At 45.8% G+C, this 19,064-nt stretch overlaps 1 protein-coding gene across 2 annotated transcripts in view; it reads left to right on the top strand.

The window, feature by feature from the left end:
- The window catches only part of MIGA1 (mitoguardin 1), a 1,504,768-nt gene that overhangs the window by 218,242 nt on the left and 1,267,462 nt on the right, over window positions 1-19,064 (top strand). For both annotated transcript variants that reach the window (XM_069641662.1, XM_069641663.1), the window contains exon 3: window positions 16,077-16,251. In XM_069641662.1, coding sequence (XP_069497763.1) covers window positions 16,077-16,251 — 175 coding nt within the window. The remainder of the gene's footprint in view (window positions 1-16,076; window positions 16,252-19,064) is intronic.

Below are 19,064 nucleotides of genomic sequence, written 5' to 3'. Positions count from 1 at the left end.
GGTCAAGTATATGTTGTACCATTTTAAAATGAAGTCAAGACATAACCATGTAAAAAACAAAATGCCAACGCAAAACGGTTTGTGGAGAAAAGGAGGGAAATTTGAGTTGGAAATTTGAGTTAGAAATCGGTTTGAGTGCTGTTGTATGTTAACCTATAGAAGGAGCTGGTGACACGCTTACCAAGTGATTTGGAAGCGTGGTACCTGATGGCTAATGATGGATGTCAATATTTTATGGTGTACTGGTTAGTACCTGCAGGAGTAAGTAAAGGTTTTACGAGTAGAAAGCGAAAATATCAAATGGCAAGTGCCAGTGTGAGGTTCAGAGACTTTTTCCAGATTAGGTCTTCTTTCTTTAGTTTGCTAGGTATGGACATCCTCGTTAGGAAAGGGAAAGATAGGCGTTTATCCCACCCTTTTTTATTTTGATAAATAGTGAACTTTGAGAAAACTGTACATTTGTGTCCATCTCTCATTTCTGATTCCTCACAGAAACTACTGCACCGGCCTTTGAAACATTTAGACAGGTTAAGTGAATGTTTATAGGATTCAAAGGCAAGCAACGCTGCCATGCTATGGTGGATAGCGCACAGGGCTATGTATATGTCGCCTGTGTGCATTGCAGTATCCGTTCAGGGAACTACTGTACAGCTCTGGGATAAGCCAGCATGGCAGAGTTTGGCAGATGGCACAGCCGGGATCGACTGCATGTGGCAAGGCTAGGATGGGTGTAGCACTGTAGTGTGTGCCATGGAGACACCAGGAACCACAAGAGGGTCCCTGGGTGTCCGGCAGTCAAGTAGCATTGTTCGTACCGGAGAAGCTGGTGTGCAGGAGTGGTGCCGCAAGGAAGCCTTAAATGACATCTGAGCCACCCTGAGTGGGAAGCTGGCAGCAAAGGTATGCTGCGTAAGCACGAACAAGCCTGGCTATGTTAGAGAACCAGTGAGTCTGCCAGAGCAGTGTGGGGACTCCGGGCCATTTTGGCGACCACGCCAAAGAGAAATGGAACATTGTAAAGTTGCACAAAGCAAAGTGGGAAGAAGATTGTGTGTAAATCAAGAGAGCAGACGATTCTTAACAGTGTGAAATTACGGAAAGAAAAGTAAGTTTGTCAAGCATGTATACCAAGCCAACAAGTAAGGTATATGCTACTAGAAGATAAAAGGAACTATGAGACAAGAGAAGTCCTGGCAAGCAAAACACCAAACGGTTATGACCACAAGAGAAGTCCTGGCAGGACAGTACACTAGATATAATTCAAATCTACAAGCTCCATGCAGGCCTCCCATACATTCCAGCAGCACACCATCACAGGATGCAGCAGTCTCGCTGGATGCACAGACTCGGCGCAAGACTCCAGACACCTCCAAATATGTATCTTGTCAATAGCAACACTATAAAATCTAGGCCATCAACCTACCCGTGCCAAACTACAGACAGAAACCTCAAACTTGGCTCTAGACTCCAGATTTTATCTAGATCACTTCAAGCCAGTTTGCTACTTAATACCCCCTCAAATTGCACTATACTGAGGAAAGCCACAGCAAATAATTCAAAATACACTATCAAATCTCCTAAACAGAATAATTATCAAGCCCAAGCCACTACGCAGACAATCAAGGGTGCCTTAATTCCAGGTCTCTGGTAGCTCACGCAGCGGACGTTGCTGATCTAATCACTGCAGATAATTGAGATTTCCTGGCTGTTACAGAATCCTGGTTGCATGCTGCAGCAGGACCGTCACTCCTACTTGCTGTACCAGACAATTACACAATTCTAAGAGTTGACAGAGCAGATGCTAGAGGTGGTGGTGTCGTCGCCATCATAGCTAAAACTAACATAGATATCAGATTATCTACCTTGACCAAACTCGCATCCTGTGAACTACTGACAGCTAAAATACCCATTAACAACTCTAGTACCCCAACTATCCAACTAATATACAGACCTCCAGGACCCATTGGCAACTTCGAAGGAAGATCTGTTATCACTTCTGTCGGATAATATTAAAACATCTTCCCAAATGATAGCATTGGGAGATTTCCATCTAGGTCTAAATGACCACCAAGCACTAACTATTATAGCCAATACCATCACAGAATAAGGCTTCACCCTTAAATTCACCCATCCTACCCACAACAAAGGCAGGACTCTCGATTGGGTAGCCAACCTTAATTGTGACACTAAAATTACTGCCATCACACCCCAGTCCTGGACAGATCATCATCTATTGTCATTCATTCTCTCAGTAAATGCCCAAGAAAATAAACAAAACGTTATAGCACCTCCCCTGTCTTACAAGGAATAAACGAAATAACACAGAGGACATTCTGCCACTCGTGCTCCCCACGCTGAACTCTCTAGACGAAAATACTGACCCAAACAAATTAGTAGAGAGTTACAACGCCTCCATTACAAAAGCTCTGGACTGCATTGCTCCCCTAAAAATGCGCAAGAGCAAACCCAAAGCACATTTGAACACTTGGTTCACCCCAGAATTGAAAAGCTTATGCGTAAACGAAAATTGGAATCCACATGGAAACTTCTACCCTCAAATGAGAACACAAAGAATTTAGTGAATCTATCGGCTAAATACAAGGCGGAAATACTGCTAACCAAACGCGACTCGTATAACAGGATAAACCAAGCCAGTTCCAGCTCAAAGGAATAGAGACGCCTATCACCCCATTAGACCTGTGCATCAAGGGTAAACTTTGGTGTACAAACATTCAAAATGCTCTCACCAACAAAATTGCCACCCTACAAACAAAAATTGCTGAAAAGCAAGTAAATCTCCAAAATCTTGTTAACGCCCATAATCTTGATGACCACCCCTACAACACTAAGACTATGGTTAAACCCACCCCCCCCCCCCCACCCCTCCCCCACTTGCCTTTCGATTCACCAAAGTCTCAGCCCTGGAGGTACAAAAAATGATTGCGTCCCCTCAACCATCTAAATGGCAAGGTGACATGTGCCCAGCGCAAATAATTAAAGGCGCTGTGATAGACCTGGCACCATTCATATCTAAACTTATCACCTCAGGTATAGTACCCAACAATTTAAAGGAATCATGGGTGCTACCGCTCCTCAAAAAACAATCACTGGACCCCACCATCCCCACGAACTATAGGCATATCACCACAGTCCCATTTCTACTTAAGATATGGATAGGGGAGCTTACCTACAGATCCAGGAATACCTGGAGACTAACCACCTCCTAGGGACACACCAATCTGGTTTTCCACCACAACACGGGACAGACTGCGCTGATCGATCAAAAAGCACAAATAGATGAAATTAAGGACAATGGTAAAATTGCCCTATTACTACTTTGGAATCTATCAGCAGCGTTGGACCTAGTTGACCATAACATTTAATGTAACCACCTCGAATCACCGGCTCATTTCTCACAAAATGCCATCACCTGGATACAATCCTTTATCAATAATAGGACTATGAGTCTTTTCTTTTCACCTTCAGCAGCTGCAAAACCTATTCCTATCACCTGTGGAGTTCCCCAAGGCTCCTGTATATCGCCCACTATGTACAACATTTTCATGATGCCTCTTTTGACAAACTGGACGGTCTGGGGGTCACCTACACTAACTATGCAGATGACACCCAGATCGTCCTTCCACGGACGGGTGTCTATGATAGCGATGTACGACTAGTGAACGAAATGTATCTGATCATTCAGGCATGGATGGCCACTCATGGCCTTTGCCTGAATGATGATAAAACAGAGCTACTGATCGTGGGTTCTTCAACGAACCTAAACAAACTGAACAATGACTATACCACCTTTAACATCAACGGGAACAAGATCCCTGTGGCCAAAGAAGTTAAAACATTAGGTTTTTATCTCAACGCCTCTCTGAACCTACACAAACAAGTGAACGTTACAGCGTTGCTACTGCCTACTCAGGTAAATTGATTAGGGCATGCAAACCTCTTCTCTCCAAGGAGAGCTGCATCACGCTTGCGAGAACCCTAATTCTATCCAAGGTGTACTATTGTAACACACTCTACTTGGGTGCAAGCAAATATGTGCTCAACAAGTTACAAATCTTACAAAATGACACCCTCAGGTCAGCCTTGAATATTTCGAGGACAGAGCATATATCTGAAGCTAGAAGACAGTATAAATGGCTCTCACTCAATGAGAAGATTCAACTCAAAACTATGTCCCTTATGCACAAATCTCTGAACCAAGCAGCCGGGCGATACTTAACAGAAAAGTTCAAACCCAGTCACTCTACCAGAGTCACAAGATCATCCAATTCTAATGGCTTAAAGGAATAGTTTGTTCAGAAATATTATTGGCCAAAAAGATGACCAATAATAAAACATATGTAAAATATATATTTTTTTTAAGTGTTTCTGTAAAGTTTTGGGCAAATGAAGCTCAAACTTTAAAATTTCAAGCACTAGGGGGCATCCATTCTGTGAAATGGATGCCGCCTGTGCTTGCGTTAGCGGCACTAATGAAGCAAAAGCCAGCCAGCTGTAGTAAACAAAAGCTACCACTCGGTGGCTTTTGCTTCATTGGTGCCGGACGGACGCGGAGGACGGGGACCAGAGACTACAGGCAGGAAAGCTGCAGCTGCATCTCGTTAAGTGCTATTTTTTACAAAAAAGGAGCACTAGCTGCATTTTTTTCTACGTTTTCCAGGCTGGAGGAGCCCGGAAAACTTAGAAATGAAACCGCAGCTTTTTAAACCCATGGCCTCCAAGCTGTTGTTGTTTTTCAAAAACGCTTCGGTTTTTCTTTCTAAGTTTCTCAGGCTCCTCCGAGCACCCCCTGGGGAGCACCGGAGACCCAAAGTGAAAGCCAAGGCAGGCACAAACGCAACGCGGTTGTGTTTCCATGCCACAGTGTTTCTGCTTACAGCAGCTTTCACTCTCGGGCTTCCCAAGGGGAGCCCGAGAGTTCCAAAGTGAAAGCCGCTGCAGGCAGAAACACAACGTGGGTGTTTAGAAATGCTGCAGTGCTTCTCACTGCGGCAGCTTTCGCGTGAAGTCTCCTGGACTCCCCCAACCCTGAGGGAGTGCAGGAGACTCCAAGCGAAAGCTGCCGCAGTGAGAAATACGTTTTTGGATTTGTAAATGCTGCAGTATTTACAAATCCAAAAACGTTGTTATTCTGAATGCGGCAGCTTTCGCTGGGAGTCTCCTGGACTCCCTCAGCGTTGGGGGAGTCCGGGAGACTCCATGCGAAAGCTGCCGCTGTCAGAATAACAACGTTGTTGTATTTGTGATTGCCAACCACGGCAATCACAAATACAACAACGTTGTATTTTTAATTGGTGAGCCTCGGCTTTTTGCCTTCATTTTATGTTTTCTGTGCTTCCCTTGGCTTGGGGAGCACAGAAAACATAAAATGAAAGTGAAGGCAGCCTCATCAGCTCTGCTCAGGATGCAGTAAGCAAAAGCTCCCAGTAGGGGGCTTTTGCTGCTTGTTTAGTGCGGCAAATGCAGAGCCGAGGAGGCGCCTGCAATCACAAAATGGATGCCCCCTAGTGATTGCAATTTTAAAGTTTGAGCTTCATTTGCTCGAAACTTTACATAGACACTTATACACCTAAAAAAATATATATATTTTACATATTTGTTTTATTATTGGCCATCTTTTTGGCCAATAATATTTTCTGACGAACCATTCCTTTAACAGTCCCTAGGTACAAACTTCAAAAGTCTGGTGGGACAAGCTTCCCAGTCATGGCTGCGAAGCTATGGACTCACTACCTCCCTCTCTGAAGACCAAATCATTCCCCAGCTTCAGAAGTAACGCCATCAAATGGCTAATCGAGAAGGACTAATTACAAAAGACCACTGCAACTCTCCTATCGTCCTGTAAAGGTGAACTCTGATCGGCTTACACTGTTGTACAAAGCCTGCACTTCTCGGTTTTACTTGTGCTTTTATGACCTCGTACCCCATACTTTTTGTAAATTTGTGTATTCTTTTGACAATTGCACTACTGTTACCCCTGTAACCCGTAACATGTGTATCTCTGGAACTGCTGTAACCTGTAATTTTGCACCATCATATGTAACCAGTATCTTTTGCAACCTTTGCCAATTCGCCCAGATACCTACGGGTTAAGGTGCGCTATAGAAATAAATAAACAAACAATGCGAAAAGATGAAAACTAATCTAAACCTTCCCTCCGGCCCCATGCCTGCATACATGATGGAGAGGAGGATCCTGAGTCACCTGTATTTAATTCTGGAGAGACCAAGAAGCATAGGTAGGCAGGCGTATTCACCACCAGTGACTTGCAGGATGTCATTGATCACCTGGAGAGTGGCATCTCAGTGCTATAATGGGGTTGGGAAACCAGATTGCAAAGAGTTGAGAAGGATCAGATGGAGAGAGGTGGCCTTGAAACTGGTGAGCCACAAACTTTGCAATTATTTCCTAGAATGTAAGACTGGTAACTCGTTTAAAATGCAATACTGACATTTATTTGTAAACGGTGGAGAAATTCTGCTTTTTTAAAAGACATCGAAACATACCAAGATGCTGGAAGGAATTGATGTGTTGAAGGTTTAATGCTGCCTCGAAGACCCATTTGATTAAGTTAGTGAAATACCATTGTCAGAATGCATTTTGAGCTTGAGGGATTGAACCACATGGAACAATTGCTCAGGGGACTGGTGAAAACATTTACATGGATTGTGTCCTCCCACGTATTCCTCATCTTTTGACATGTATTGTCCTGCTTCAGCTGCTTCGGAATTTTATTTTCAGCAGAGGGTGCTGTCGATGGCATCAACTCAATGTCCCTCGAAGGCCTCCGTCGAGGATGATGTCATCGAAGGCATGTATAGCACGCGCAGTGTCCGTTGACTTCAGTTCCGTTTTTGTGCAAGAGCGTTAGCTTTGAGAAATACTGCATGCTTCTTCACTTTTGTGAGGACTTTGCCATTTCGAGATCTAAATGTTTATAATTGACACCGACAACCCCGAAGTCCGGGTTCAAAAAGTGTCAAAAATGTCTTTGACCGATCCCCATCGAATCTGTTTGTGGTGCCTCGGGGCAGACCATGACACCTCTGACTGCTCAAAGTGCCAGTCTATGTAAAGGCCTTGAAGGAATGTAAGGAGAAGTTGAAGGTAGGCTGAATCCCTAAATCTCCTACCAGAAACGTGAAACCTTCGACTGACGAGTCGAGAGGTGTCTCTCCTCAGAGGAAGAAGGCCAAGCGGTCGAGATCGAGGAGTGGCTCACACCACTCTTCTTCGTCCTCGAAGAAATCAAAAAGAAGGCATTGCAGGTCACCTTAGTTTACTTCGTCGTCTGACACTTCCCCTGAGAGAGTTGCTTGCCCAACCAAAAAGTCCACTCCGGCCGAGTGGGAGGCCTCCGAGCAAAGATGCTCAAAACTTTTGAAAAACGAAAGCCTCCAAGCCATGCTTCTACCGCACCTTCGAAAGAAGCCGGGAAGAAAAGGGCTCTACCTAAATCCTGCGTGCCCTTGAGCCCCAGACGAAGACTCGATCCGCATCGTAAGCCCTCGAGGCCTCGATCCGATGAAGTTTCATCGAAGGATCAGTCGAGCCGCATGCATAAGTCGAGGTCATCAACACCTTCATTGCCGGTGGCGCGTTTGATGCCAGCCAAGCCATCGACATAGACGCTGAAGGCATCGACGCCAGCTGCGCCATCAACGCTGAGTGCCAGTCAAACCAATAGCACCAATAAAGTTTCAACTACTACTTCAGCGTTGAAACCATTACTGTCAAAAACCATTATTACTGAGAAAACATATGTGCCACTACCCAGGAAAGACTTTTTTATGTCTCTCTCTTCCATTTATGAAGAAGATGAGCAATCTGATAAAGAGGCTCAATTTTTCCTACAATATTGTACGCCGAATGTACCCCAGAGGTTTATTGCAGAGGAGTCCAGGATGAGGGACCTCTATGACAACCTGCAGACTGCAAGTGGGGTGGATACCTCACCTGAGTTGGAATTTGGGAAACCAGAGGCTGGGGAGCATGCAGGTGCATCCTACAGGCAACTCACGCCAAAGGTAGTGGTCTACATGGGTTGGAGTAGCCCTCCATTACCGTACAAACAAGATGACCTTACTTACATTTTAGACAAAGGTCTGCAGTCAGATTCCCTATTACCATTCCACATTGTCTTGCAGAAAAGAGTTGCGACTAATTGGGAGACATTATAGACCAATCCGGCTAAAGAACTTGACCAAGAAATACCGCCCTTCCAGTAGTCTGGGTCACTAGTCACCTGTTGAAACACCCCACTCCGGAGAGTCTGGTGGTGCAGGGAGCTACTGCGACATTGCGGCGTGCCCTACCATCCCTTCTGATAGGGACACCAAACAAGTAGATGGATGGGCAAGGAAGGTATTTTCCAGGGGAGGGGGCGGGGGGGGTAGTATGGCGCTCAAATCTACCAACTACACATGTGTCCTCGCAAAGTTTACCTTCACTCTATGGAAATGCATTTCCATGGCAGGAGAGAACATTCCCGAATGGGATGAAAGAGATGGCTTCTTAGCCATAGTTGGAGACAGCAAGGAGGCCATGTGTGAGTCTCTTCAGTCAAGTTTGGACTCTGCTGATCGCATCAGCAGAGCCATGGCTACCAGCATCGTTATGCGCAGTTTTGCGTGCTTGCAGAAGTCGGGCGTTGCACCGGATGTGCGATCCAGACTTCTCAACATGCCTTTTGACGGTCTCACTCTTTTGGCAACAAGGCTGACGAGAGTCTTGAGAAGTTGCAGACCTCGAAGGCGCCAGCTAAGTCTTTAGGTGCCGTTATTAAGCAACCTCAGGCTTTTCGACCTATTGGACAAACTTGGAGGGGTAGATGTTTTCGCTACTACTCCTCAGTTGGAAGGGCGAGAGGAATGGCCAGTCAAAGGGGCCAATGAAGATTTTCGTGGTGGACGAGGAAGGGGTGCAAAGCCAGCTCAAGCAGCGGCTTCTTTACCATCTGCCGCTGCATCAGCCACCTGAAGACCTCTCTGAGGTCTAGGGCCACAGTTCACCAGTGGGGGACAGACTGTTTCAGCATCCAGAAGAGTGGCAAGACATTAGTTTGGATACTTTGGCTTTAGAAACCGTAGCCCACGGTTACTGCCTTCCTTTTATTCAGACTACTCGGAACAATCCACCAGGGAACCACTCTTTGAGGAATCCAGATCCGCTTGTTTTGCAGGAGATTTTAACCATGCTAGAGAAAGGCGCTATAGAACCAGTGCATGTAGGGGAGAGGAACAAGGGATGGTATTCCCCTTATTCCGAATACCCAAAAAGGACAGAGGACCGAGACCCATCTTGGATTGAAGATACTTGAACAAGTTCCTCTGGAAGGACAAGTTCAGGATGGTCGCACTTTGTCAGATCCTTCAGGCCCTCCAACTCCAAGATTGGTTGGTGTCATTGGACCTTCAGAATGCTTATTTTCATTGGTTGGTGTCATTGGACCTTCAGAACGCTTATTTTCATGTGCCGATCCATCGCAAGCACAGAAAATACCTGAGGCACGCAGTTGGCGGGTCTCATTATCAATTTTGACTTCTGCCATTCGGGCTGACCTCGGCCAACCTGATGGCAGTGGTGGCAGCGAGTCTTAGGAGAGGGGGGGATTCACATCTATCCCTACCTGGGCGATTGGTTGATCAGGGCGGGTTCTCCCGAACAAGCCCTGGCTCATTTCAACGTTACCTGCCACTCTCTTCAGACTGGGCTTCTCCCTCAATTACAAGAAGTCCCATATGACACCTTCTCAAAAGCTCCAGTTCATCTGAGCTGTACTGGATACATCCTTGGGAAAGAGCTTGCCACCTGCGATGAGGGCTCAAGACATTCTTCAGATGGTCACCAAGTTTCAAAATGCCCAGTGTCTCCCGGCCTTAGATTTTTTTGAGGTTGCATCCTGCATTTTTCTGGTGTCGGAGGCCTATCTGAGAATGAGATCCCTTCAATGGGCTTTAAGAACTCCATGATCCTGGTTTTCAGGAACGATGTCGAACGTAGTTCAGGTTCAAAGCAGGGTTGCACAGGATCTTCTGTGGGGGGCCTGCGAGGACAACATTCTGAAGGGAGAAAAATGTTGGCAACCATGGCCAGAGATAACAGTAGTAACGGACGCCTCACTCGTGGGCTGGGGAGCCCATGCCAATGATCTGATGGTCGGCGGTCATTGGTCTCCATCAGAGTCCAAACTGCATATCAATCTTTGGGAGCTGATCGACAATCAGACTAGCGCTGTAGGCCCCTGCCCTCTGTACGGGGAAAGAATGTCCTGTTAATGACGGACCACACAGTAGCCATGTACTACCTCAACTAGAGAGGAGGTGTAGGGTCACTACCACTGTGCAGAGATGCAACGCAGCTCTGGTTCTGGGCAATTCGAGAAGTAATCTCCCCGTTGACAGTTCACCTAGCGGGAGAGGAGAACACAGTGATTGATGCTCTGAGCAGGCAGAGCACAATCTTGCACGAGTGGGAACTAGCTCATGAAGTCCTTCAAAAGATCTTCACCCTTTGGGAAACCCCTCAAGTGGATCTGTTCGCGACCGTTGCCAATTGGATCTGTGATCTGTACTGCTCCAGGGTATTTTCCCCAAGAGAAGCTTTAGGGGATGCGTTCGTGGTGGACTGGGAATTTCCACTCCTGTACGCATTTCCTTCAGTCCCTGTCATTCCTCAAGTGATCAGGAGATTGAGAACATTTGGGAAACACATGATCCTAATTGCCCCGGATTGGGCCAGGAGGACGTGGTACATTGGAGGGCCTGCTGGACATGTCCATCTGTCCTCCACAAAGAAAGGACCTGCTCGCGCGAGAGGGTCGGGTTCTCCATCCAGAGGTCAAGACACTCAACCTTCACGCTTGGCTCTGAAAGGTTGAGATACAAGGATTGGGACCTCCTGGACGACATAATGGAGTTTTTGCTTTCGGCCAGAAGGCCAGCAACAAAGTCTTTGTACCGGTGCAGTTGGAATAAATTCTGCAACTGATGCGGGGAAAAGAATGTAGATCCTTTTATGTGTAAAACTCTGGATGTCTTATTCTTTCTGCTATCTTTGGTCAATCTGGGGCTCCAGATTGGTATTATTAAAGGCTATTTGGTGGCGCTGTCCATCTTTAGGCGCTAGTCAGAGGAATGTTCCTACTTCATAATTCAATTGGTGGCACCATTTCTAAAGGGACAATGTGTTCCCCCATCTCCTTTCCAGGTTCCAGTTTGGGACCTTAATCTGGTTCTAAAATTCCTAATGTGTGCACCTTTTGAACCTTTACACTCATGTCCTTTGAGGTTGTTAACCTTTAAAACCATTCTATTGGAAGCTCCAACTTCAGTCCATAGAGTGAGCGAGTTCCAGGCACTTTCGTCCAAGCCACCCTTTATTATCTTCCACAAGGCTAGGGTTGTTTTAAGGGTCAAACCTTCATTTTTGCCCAGAATCATTTCCAATTTCCACATACGACAGAAAAAAGTTCTTCCTTGTTTCTATCCCCAAACTCATCCTGGTAAGGAGGAGGAAAGACTACATAGGTTGGACCCTCATAGAGCTTTAAGATATTATAGATCTAGAATGTCGGAACCGTGCATTGATGAACTATTGATTGGCTACACGGGCCACAAACTGGGTCAGGCTCTCTCTAAGCAGACCTTTTCTAGATGGATTATTCTGGCCGTTTCAGAATGTTACAGGCTGGCTGGGAAGGATCCTCCGGAGGGTTTAAGGGCCTATTCCACCGGGGGCATTACTACCTCTACAGCCCTGCAAAGGGGTGTACAAAGAAGAAACATTTGTGAAGCAGCAATATGGTCTACTATACACACATTCACAAAGCATTATTGTTTGGAATCGTCCCTCGCTCAGGATGGTATCTTTGGTAAAGCAGTCCTGCACTCGGTTCATGAAAACATGTAAAGTCAAATTCTGCTCCCTCCTCCAAGTCAAATACTGCTTGGGGAGTCTGTCAAGAGATGAGGAATACGTGGGAGGACACAATCCATTAGAAGAACAAGTTACTTACCCCCTGGTAACGTTCTTTAGACTGGATGTTCCACGTATTCCTCATTGCCCTCCCAGCCTACCCCACAGTAGAATTTCCCATGCTATTACAGCTTCCGTTCCTTCAAGGCTGAGTACGGTCATTCCCGTGCTTTTGCAGGTATTTCTGCTGTAAAAAGGGAAAAACTGAACTGATGTCAATAGGCGCTGTGCCATCTACGCACCGCGCCCTCTGCTGAAAAAGAATTCTGAAGCAGCTGAAGCTGGACAACACATGTCCGAAGCAGCAGAAGCTGGACAACACATGTCAAAAGATGAGGAACACGTGGGAGAAACATCCAGTTGAAAGAACGTTTACCAGGGGTAAGTGACTTGTTCTTCTGTGGGAGAACTGAGGCTAAGTGGATAGCTCAGGTAAGTAGACCGGTTTTATATCTTCTTGGCAGCCCTACAGATAAGGGGTGTATTGGCTACTTTAGGCAAATACTCACAAAACAAATAGGGGGTAAAAATACTCCCCACAAAAATTAGGAATCTGACACGTAGAACACTGAGCCCCTGCTTTCACCCACAAGGGTGCATGGATAGGTCTGACCCTGTAGTGCACGTACTAAGACCGTAAGAAACTACTATTACTGAATTGAAGAGTGTGGGAACACCTCCACTGAGAACGAACATGGGCCAAATACCCTGTTATATGGAATTTCTTTCACTCAGGAGGGTCTACAACCACGTTTTAATTCACTGCATCCTTCACAGAGGAGAAATCTTCATTTGCATACTATTATTACTGCCTGATGAGAAGAATAACTAGGTGCAAAAAAATAATTACTAAAGAAAATCAATTTTCCAGTTAAAACATTGATTTACTTGCTTATAAGATACTCCAATTGAGAATTGGAATTACATTTGTACATTTTACTCCCAACTTTAGAAAAATAGGGAGTAAAATACTCCCACCTACAAATCTTATCTGGGGCACTGCATCTTGGATTGGTTGATTCTCTTCAACTAAACTCAATGATGTCTGTGACGAATCTTCAGATGTTGTCCCTTCTCCCCCAGTGGGAGCCCCTTCTCGTGTGGCCAGGGTGGTGCGGCCACAGTCCAACAGTCCCCCTGGGGGTAGTGCACATGGGAAGGGTCACATGGGGAGGGAAACCCCCTATGAGATTAGGGACGACCATCCGGAGAGAACGCAGTATTTTCTCTACCCACCAAACAATAATCCCCATCCATGTCTTCCTCAGTGCTCTATATTTCTTTATAAAATAGAGATAACTGTCTAGAAAACACTGACACTAAAAGGGATAATGTATTCTTATAGGCAAGTGAAGTCAGTAAAGAGATGAAGAAGAGGGACCCACTAATAAAGAGTACTAGTCTTCTTTGTCACCTGATTGGCCAATACTGATTCAAAAGCAAAGAGGGAAAACAGAGACCTCCACCTGGTGAGTACTGGGAGTTTGGCAACCTGTGTGTGGACTGAAACAGGAGACTCAGAAAAGGAAAGGACTGTTCCCCGCTGGAAGGCATATCTGTGAAAGCTCTGTGGCAGGGTGTTAAGATGTAGGTTTAGGGTTGAAATAACCACTCGGGAGCCTTGTTTAGTTTAGGTAGCTTTAGTGAGTTAGTAGGAACACAGGTAAGTACATTGGGAATAATACAGGATAAGTTCATAGGATAGAAGCATCCACCGGTCCCCCTTCTTAGGCTTCAGCTCTCAACTGCCTCTCTGTGGAATCCGAGCAGCTTCACACATTCTACATCCAACACTCCATATTCAACACTCCAAGCCCACACACACTATCAGGGGATGACCAGAATAAGTCAAACCCAACACGGGGACTCCAAGACGAGAAGACAGAGTACTTAACGCTGGTGAAAGGAGCTGGAATCCCAGAGAGCTGCCGCCCGAGCATCAAAAAGGGCTGTAGAGATGCCGCCGAGCCGCGAGGACAGGAGCAGCACTCGACCAAAAGGAAAAGGCCAAAGAAAGCTGGTGAGCCTGAGAGAAAGGGTTGGGAATGTGGGTGCTTGCTGGGAGGCCCAAGAGAACATAATACAGAAAAGGTGCGGGGCCTGGGACTGACCCAATAAGGAGTAATGAGTTCCTTTGTGATTGCACCAACCGGGGAAATCAGCACTGCCTGGATTAAAGAAAAGAGAATGCAGTAATTGGATGAGGGTCCGGGACCCAAGAGAAAGATTACATGAAATTGAAAGACTGTCAAACATAAAAGAAAAGACCTGGCAGGTTAGTGAACCGGTTTGGGGGTGTTTGACCGTATGAAAAGTGACCGCAGCAAACTGACCGAAACAAAAACAGCCCACATGCGGTCAGTTATCATATGGTCAAACGCCACCACCCACACCCCCCACTCCTAACCCACCTTCCCTACTTACGTGCTTGCTTGCCGCCTGATCGTTTCAACCCTGTGGCGTCAGATCCATCCCTCTAACGCGTGTCGGTTCCAACGCTGCAGGGACCCTTTTCCTTTTTGTTTTCTTTTCCCCCCGCCTTCAATATCGAGGAAGTGGGGGACACCCCCACAACCCCACAGGCCAATACAGACCAAACATGTGGAGCGGGGGACACCACCGCAACTCCCGCTCTACATGTTTGGTATGCATTTGCCAATTTGTTCGAATATATTTGGTCAAATGGTACATGGCAAATTCAGTCAAATGTACCATTCGGCCAAATATATTAAAAAAAAAAATATACTATTACCAGTAAATCAGGGCTGCCAACCAGGGTCAAGGACCCACCACTATTTGGGGAGTGCATTCCAAACTATTCTTCTTCAGCACAATACCTGGTGGGAGAAAACCAGGGCTGCCTACCAGTGTCTAGGGCCGACGACGGCCTGGGGAGAACTAGCTATTATTCTTTGGCGCAGTATCTGTTGGGTGGAATTGGGTCAGGGCACCAGAGACATAAAAAGAAGCCTGAGAAAGGCCCAGTAAGAACATCGTAAGGAAACATGGTGAAGGGAGTAATTTCCCCACGTGTCGAACTTTATAGAATACTGTGGAAACCCAGGGCGAAGGCAGCCTTTTCTCTGGTATTGTTATTGTGGAGAACTGAATGAAGGAGCCTGGGGAAGAGAGTCTCTCCCTCAGACATTGGAATATTGTGTACAAGAATCCAGCAGAGGGGGAACTTCCTCTTGACCTGTGAGAAAGCTGCAAAGAATGTGATGAAGGGAGTCGTTCCCCCCTGATGGTGAACACTGATCGCAAAGCTAAGAGGAGGGAGGCATCCTCTTAGCATGTTGAGATACCAAACAAGAGATCAAGAGAAACAAGTTGCACTCTTGGTGTCAGCTTTTGAGTTAAAACTTTATTCATTTTTGGAACCAGCAAACCTTTATATTTTTGAAGAGAACTACACTCGGGGTGAGGGACTTAATCCGTCCATCTAAGCTCCCTCCTACAAATAAGGCTAACTGATGGCCTTTTGATCAAGAAAGCTCTTTGTTTCTTCAGTTTATATAGATTGTAAGGGAAAGAAATGGGTGTTGACACAAGATGGTGAACTGTTTTTTGAACTGACATCCTTAGTTTTGTTTGGGATAGGGAAACCCCTCTTAGAGTTTAGGCATAGATAGATTTTCGGTATTTTATTTGAGTCAATAAAAGTCTCCAACAAGCAACATACCCTTACCGTGTCAGTCTCCTATCTCCACACCTTTACATGTCCTAGATCTCAATGGCGTTTTACAATCGGAAGGAAGGGCTGGTGAGCATTTACTGATACTTTGCTAATTATCTTAAATAAAACAAATAGAATTTGTACTGAAAATAGAACCTTCCGTACACTGAGCAAAGGTGAATAATTGCTGCGTTGTAGAACCCATCTGTATTTACATGAATACAAATGTATACATAAGAAAAAAAGAGCGGTTTAAAAAGTCAACTTGAAAAGACTTGAAGCAAGGACAATGTCAATGAATGTACGTTTTGGAAAAAAACTGTTGAGAAGTCCCTTGAAATGAGGGGAAATTAAAAGAAAAGTTGATTCCAAGTGTTAAAATGTGTTAATTATTATTTTCTTTTAGATTAAATGGTCTCATGGGGCGAAGAAACTGCTTGCAGTCACAACAGTTGGTGCTGTTTCTCTCCTTTTCTTTGCACATTATTTTAAAAGACGACGTGGAAAGAAGAAAAAGGTTTCAACGTGGGAACCAGAACCTCTACTTTTAGAAAGTGCCAAGGCAGCCGCTTGGGAAAAAGGTATAAATTGTTCACTCATGACCACTTTTTTACCGTGTTTAAAAACATGGTTATTCAATTCAATGAGTTTCCGTATCGCTATGGCTGAGGTAGGACCTATTGCACGAACTCCTGTAATACAAGGTAGGTCCAGACATTGTCCAAATGATTTCCTATATTGCAGGTACCATACACTTTAAGTACATGTGTAAATGGGCGACCTGCAAATTTCACCACCTGACTCTGCCTCCCTGCCTGGAGCCACCACCTGATCTTGACCCTAAACTTTCTGCTCATCATGATAGAATGCTACAATCCTTGATGACCCATGCTTTCACTGGCTGTAAGCACCAAGATATACATTAAATATAAACAACTAATCCCCAATATGACACACCTCCCCCTTCCCACCAATACAACATAACACTCAACACCAAGCTCCCACTTCCCAATTATGGACCCGCCCGCAGAGGCACACATGTATTACTAACATAAGAAGATCATCAATTTACCAGGGTGGACAATAAGGAAGGCTCTCCCAATTTACTAATTCTCAACTATTCTCCCACCAGGGAAGATTCCCCTGGATGATTAATCTGCAATTCACTCCCCCCCCGACCCTCCCAGCCTGAGCCAACCATCCTTTGTTCTACACTCTGCCATCCTCCAACTCCACAGCATCTCTACAAATCCTTTTCGCAATCTGCCATCCCCATAACCTGCAATCGCATTTAGGCACCCGCTCTGACTTCCCTATAAACACTGTTGCCCACCACCCGATCCTCCCATCTCACATACTTTTGCACATCATACCTTTCCTTCATAACCATATTCTTACAGGCAACTTGTGTCCTCATCTCCTGATCATGCCACTCCACAAATTCAGACCTTTCTAACCATGGTGGGTTGTTCATTGTGTGAGGCATCCTTCTCCTTAACACCTCAAACGGGACAAGACCTGTGGCAGCATTCATCGCCAGGCGATAGGCACTAACACTATTGCTTACCATCTCCTTCCAGCCCCTCAATGCTTCTGCATCAGAGTGCGATTTGAATCATTCCACCGCACCACTTGTCTCAGGGTGATAACATGAGGTACAGTTTTGTACCACTTCAATGCCATCCTGAAATGACTCCATCACCCTCAACGTCAATTGGACTCCATTGTCGGTGAGTAGTTTCCTTGGAAACCTTTCCCTTTTAAACACGCTGTCCAAAACTTCACCCACCGCTCTAGAGTCAAGCTCCCGAACAACCTGAGTCTCTACCCACTGTGAGCAACCAGAAGGTGTCTCGCCCACTAGTCCCTGGGGCTCTGTCATTCAGGTGGCCAGGACACAGCCATCGCTTTTGGATCCAGTTCCTGGGGGTGGACCAGTCCAGGAGGATCACCTGGGTGAGGGGTCTTTGTGGAGTTGAAGTGGGACACGTGATGGCGAGACTCAGTAACCCCCTCCCTATAACACCTTTACCCCATGCTACCTGGTAGGATATTTAGGAACTCTACCCCCACCCTTTCCCTATACAAACACTTTCACACCGACAGCCCGCTCTGGGAGAAAGCAGACTAACACCCGAGCATTGTACTTGACATGTCCCACTACTATGGTCAGGCAATTAATGGTAACCACTCACACCTGGCATCCATTAAGCTTCCCCACACAGATAAAAGGTGGAGCATGTGAGCACACTCTGAGTGAGGCAAACCACACGAAGGAACAGTGTTTTTGAGACGGCAGCTGAACGAGGGGAGAAAGACGTCAAACCAAGGAGATGCCCTTGACCTTTCCGGCAGAAAACCGTTACTTTCCAAAGTCCTTTGGATCGAAAGGTGTAAGGCCAGGAAACCAGACTAAAGAATCCTGCCGTTTGTGTCGGAGATACCCGGGCCCTCCTGCATGGCTGATCGAGTCGGGAAGGAGCAGCAGCCGCCATGGTACTGTCCTTTGCTTAAAGATGAATGCAGCGCAGGTAAGTATAACACAGCCGGTGAGTTGGGGATACCGATGCAAGACTGGTCTGTGTTGCAGTCAAGGTTGCAGGCGGCAACATTGTATAAAGAGCGCAAGAAGGAAGGTTTGTAACGCATGTGATGAAAGATGCGAGGAAAGCTGAATTCCTGATGGATGTTTGAACTAAGAGAAGAAAGATACAACACCTGTGACAGGGTGGTCCGGCACTGCAAGTGTGGTCAATCGAAGGTCTCTGTAAGGTATCCCACCAAGAAGTGGCAGAAACGAAAGTAGAAGATTGATGAGTACATTGTGTGGAGTGAATCGAATTGGTTCTGCAATGGTTTAAGCAAAACCCATTGCACTTTCGAAAATCTATGATTTTAGATATCAAGAGGAAAACATAGAAAGTGATTACATGGCCCGAGCCTGAACAAGGGAGACCAATTGTAATTGTTGTGCTAAAGTGAAACAAACCCCAAGGAGGGAAATCCATGGTCTAAGCCCGAATGAGGGAGACCAATTGTAAACATTGTGGTAAAACCGGTCCAAGCCTGAAGGAGGGAGACCCATGATGAACACTGTAAGCGAGTACTTGTGCGTGTGAAAATCCTGATAAGAAAGGAACTATGGTGCTGGCTTGTTACGACAGGCCCTCAGCAGTAAGAGACTTATTGTAAAAGAAGCTTTGGCAGAAGGCCCCGATACCTATGCTATGAACAATATCTTGAAGCCAGAGTCTGTGCAAAGCTCGAACGTGCCGCCCTGCCCAGTGCTGAAAATGTGGGGAACGGAAGCCAACTGCTCAACTATCCTGATATATTATTTCTTGAAAACATTTCTTTTTGCATACACTATTGTCCCACATCATTTTGTATTTCG

Source organism: Ambystoma mexicanum, chromosome 1q (assembly GCF_040938575.1).
Source record: "Ambystoma mexicanum isolate Mex_15411 chromosome 1q, UKY_AmexF1_1, whole genome shotgun sequence".
In the NCBI taxonomy this organism is placed as follows: domain Eukaryota; kingdom Metazoa; phylum Chordata; class Amphibia; order Caudata; family Ambystomatidae; genus Ambystoma; species Ambystoma mexicanum.
The sequence above is the reverse complement of the archived record's forward strand: the minus strand, read 5'-3'. Positions and strand labels throughout refer to the sequence as shown.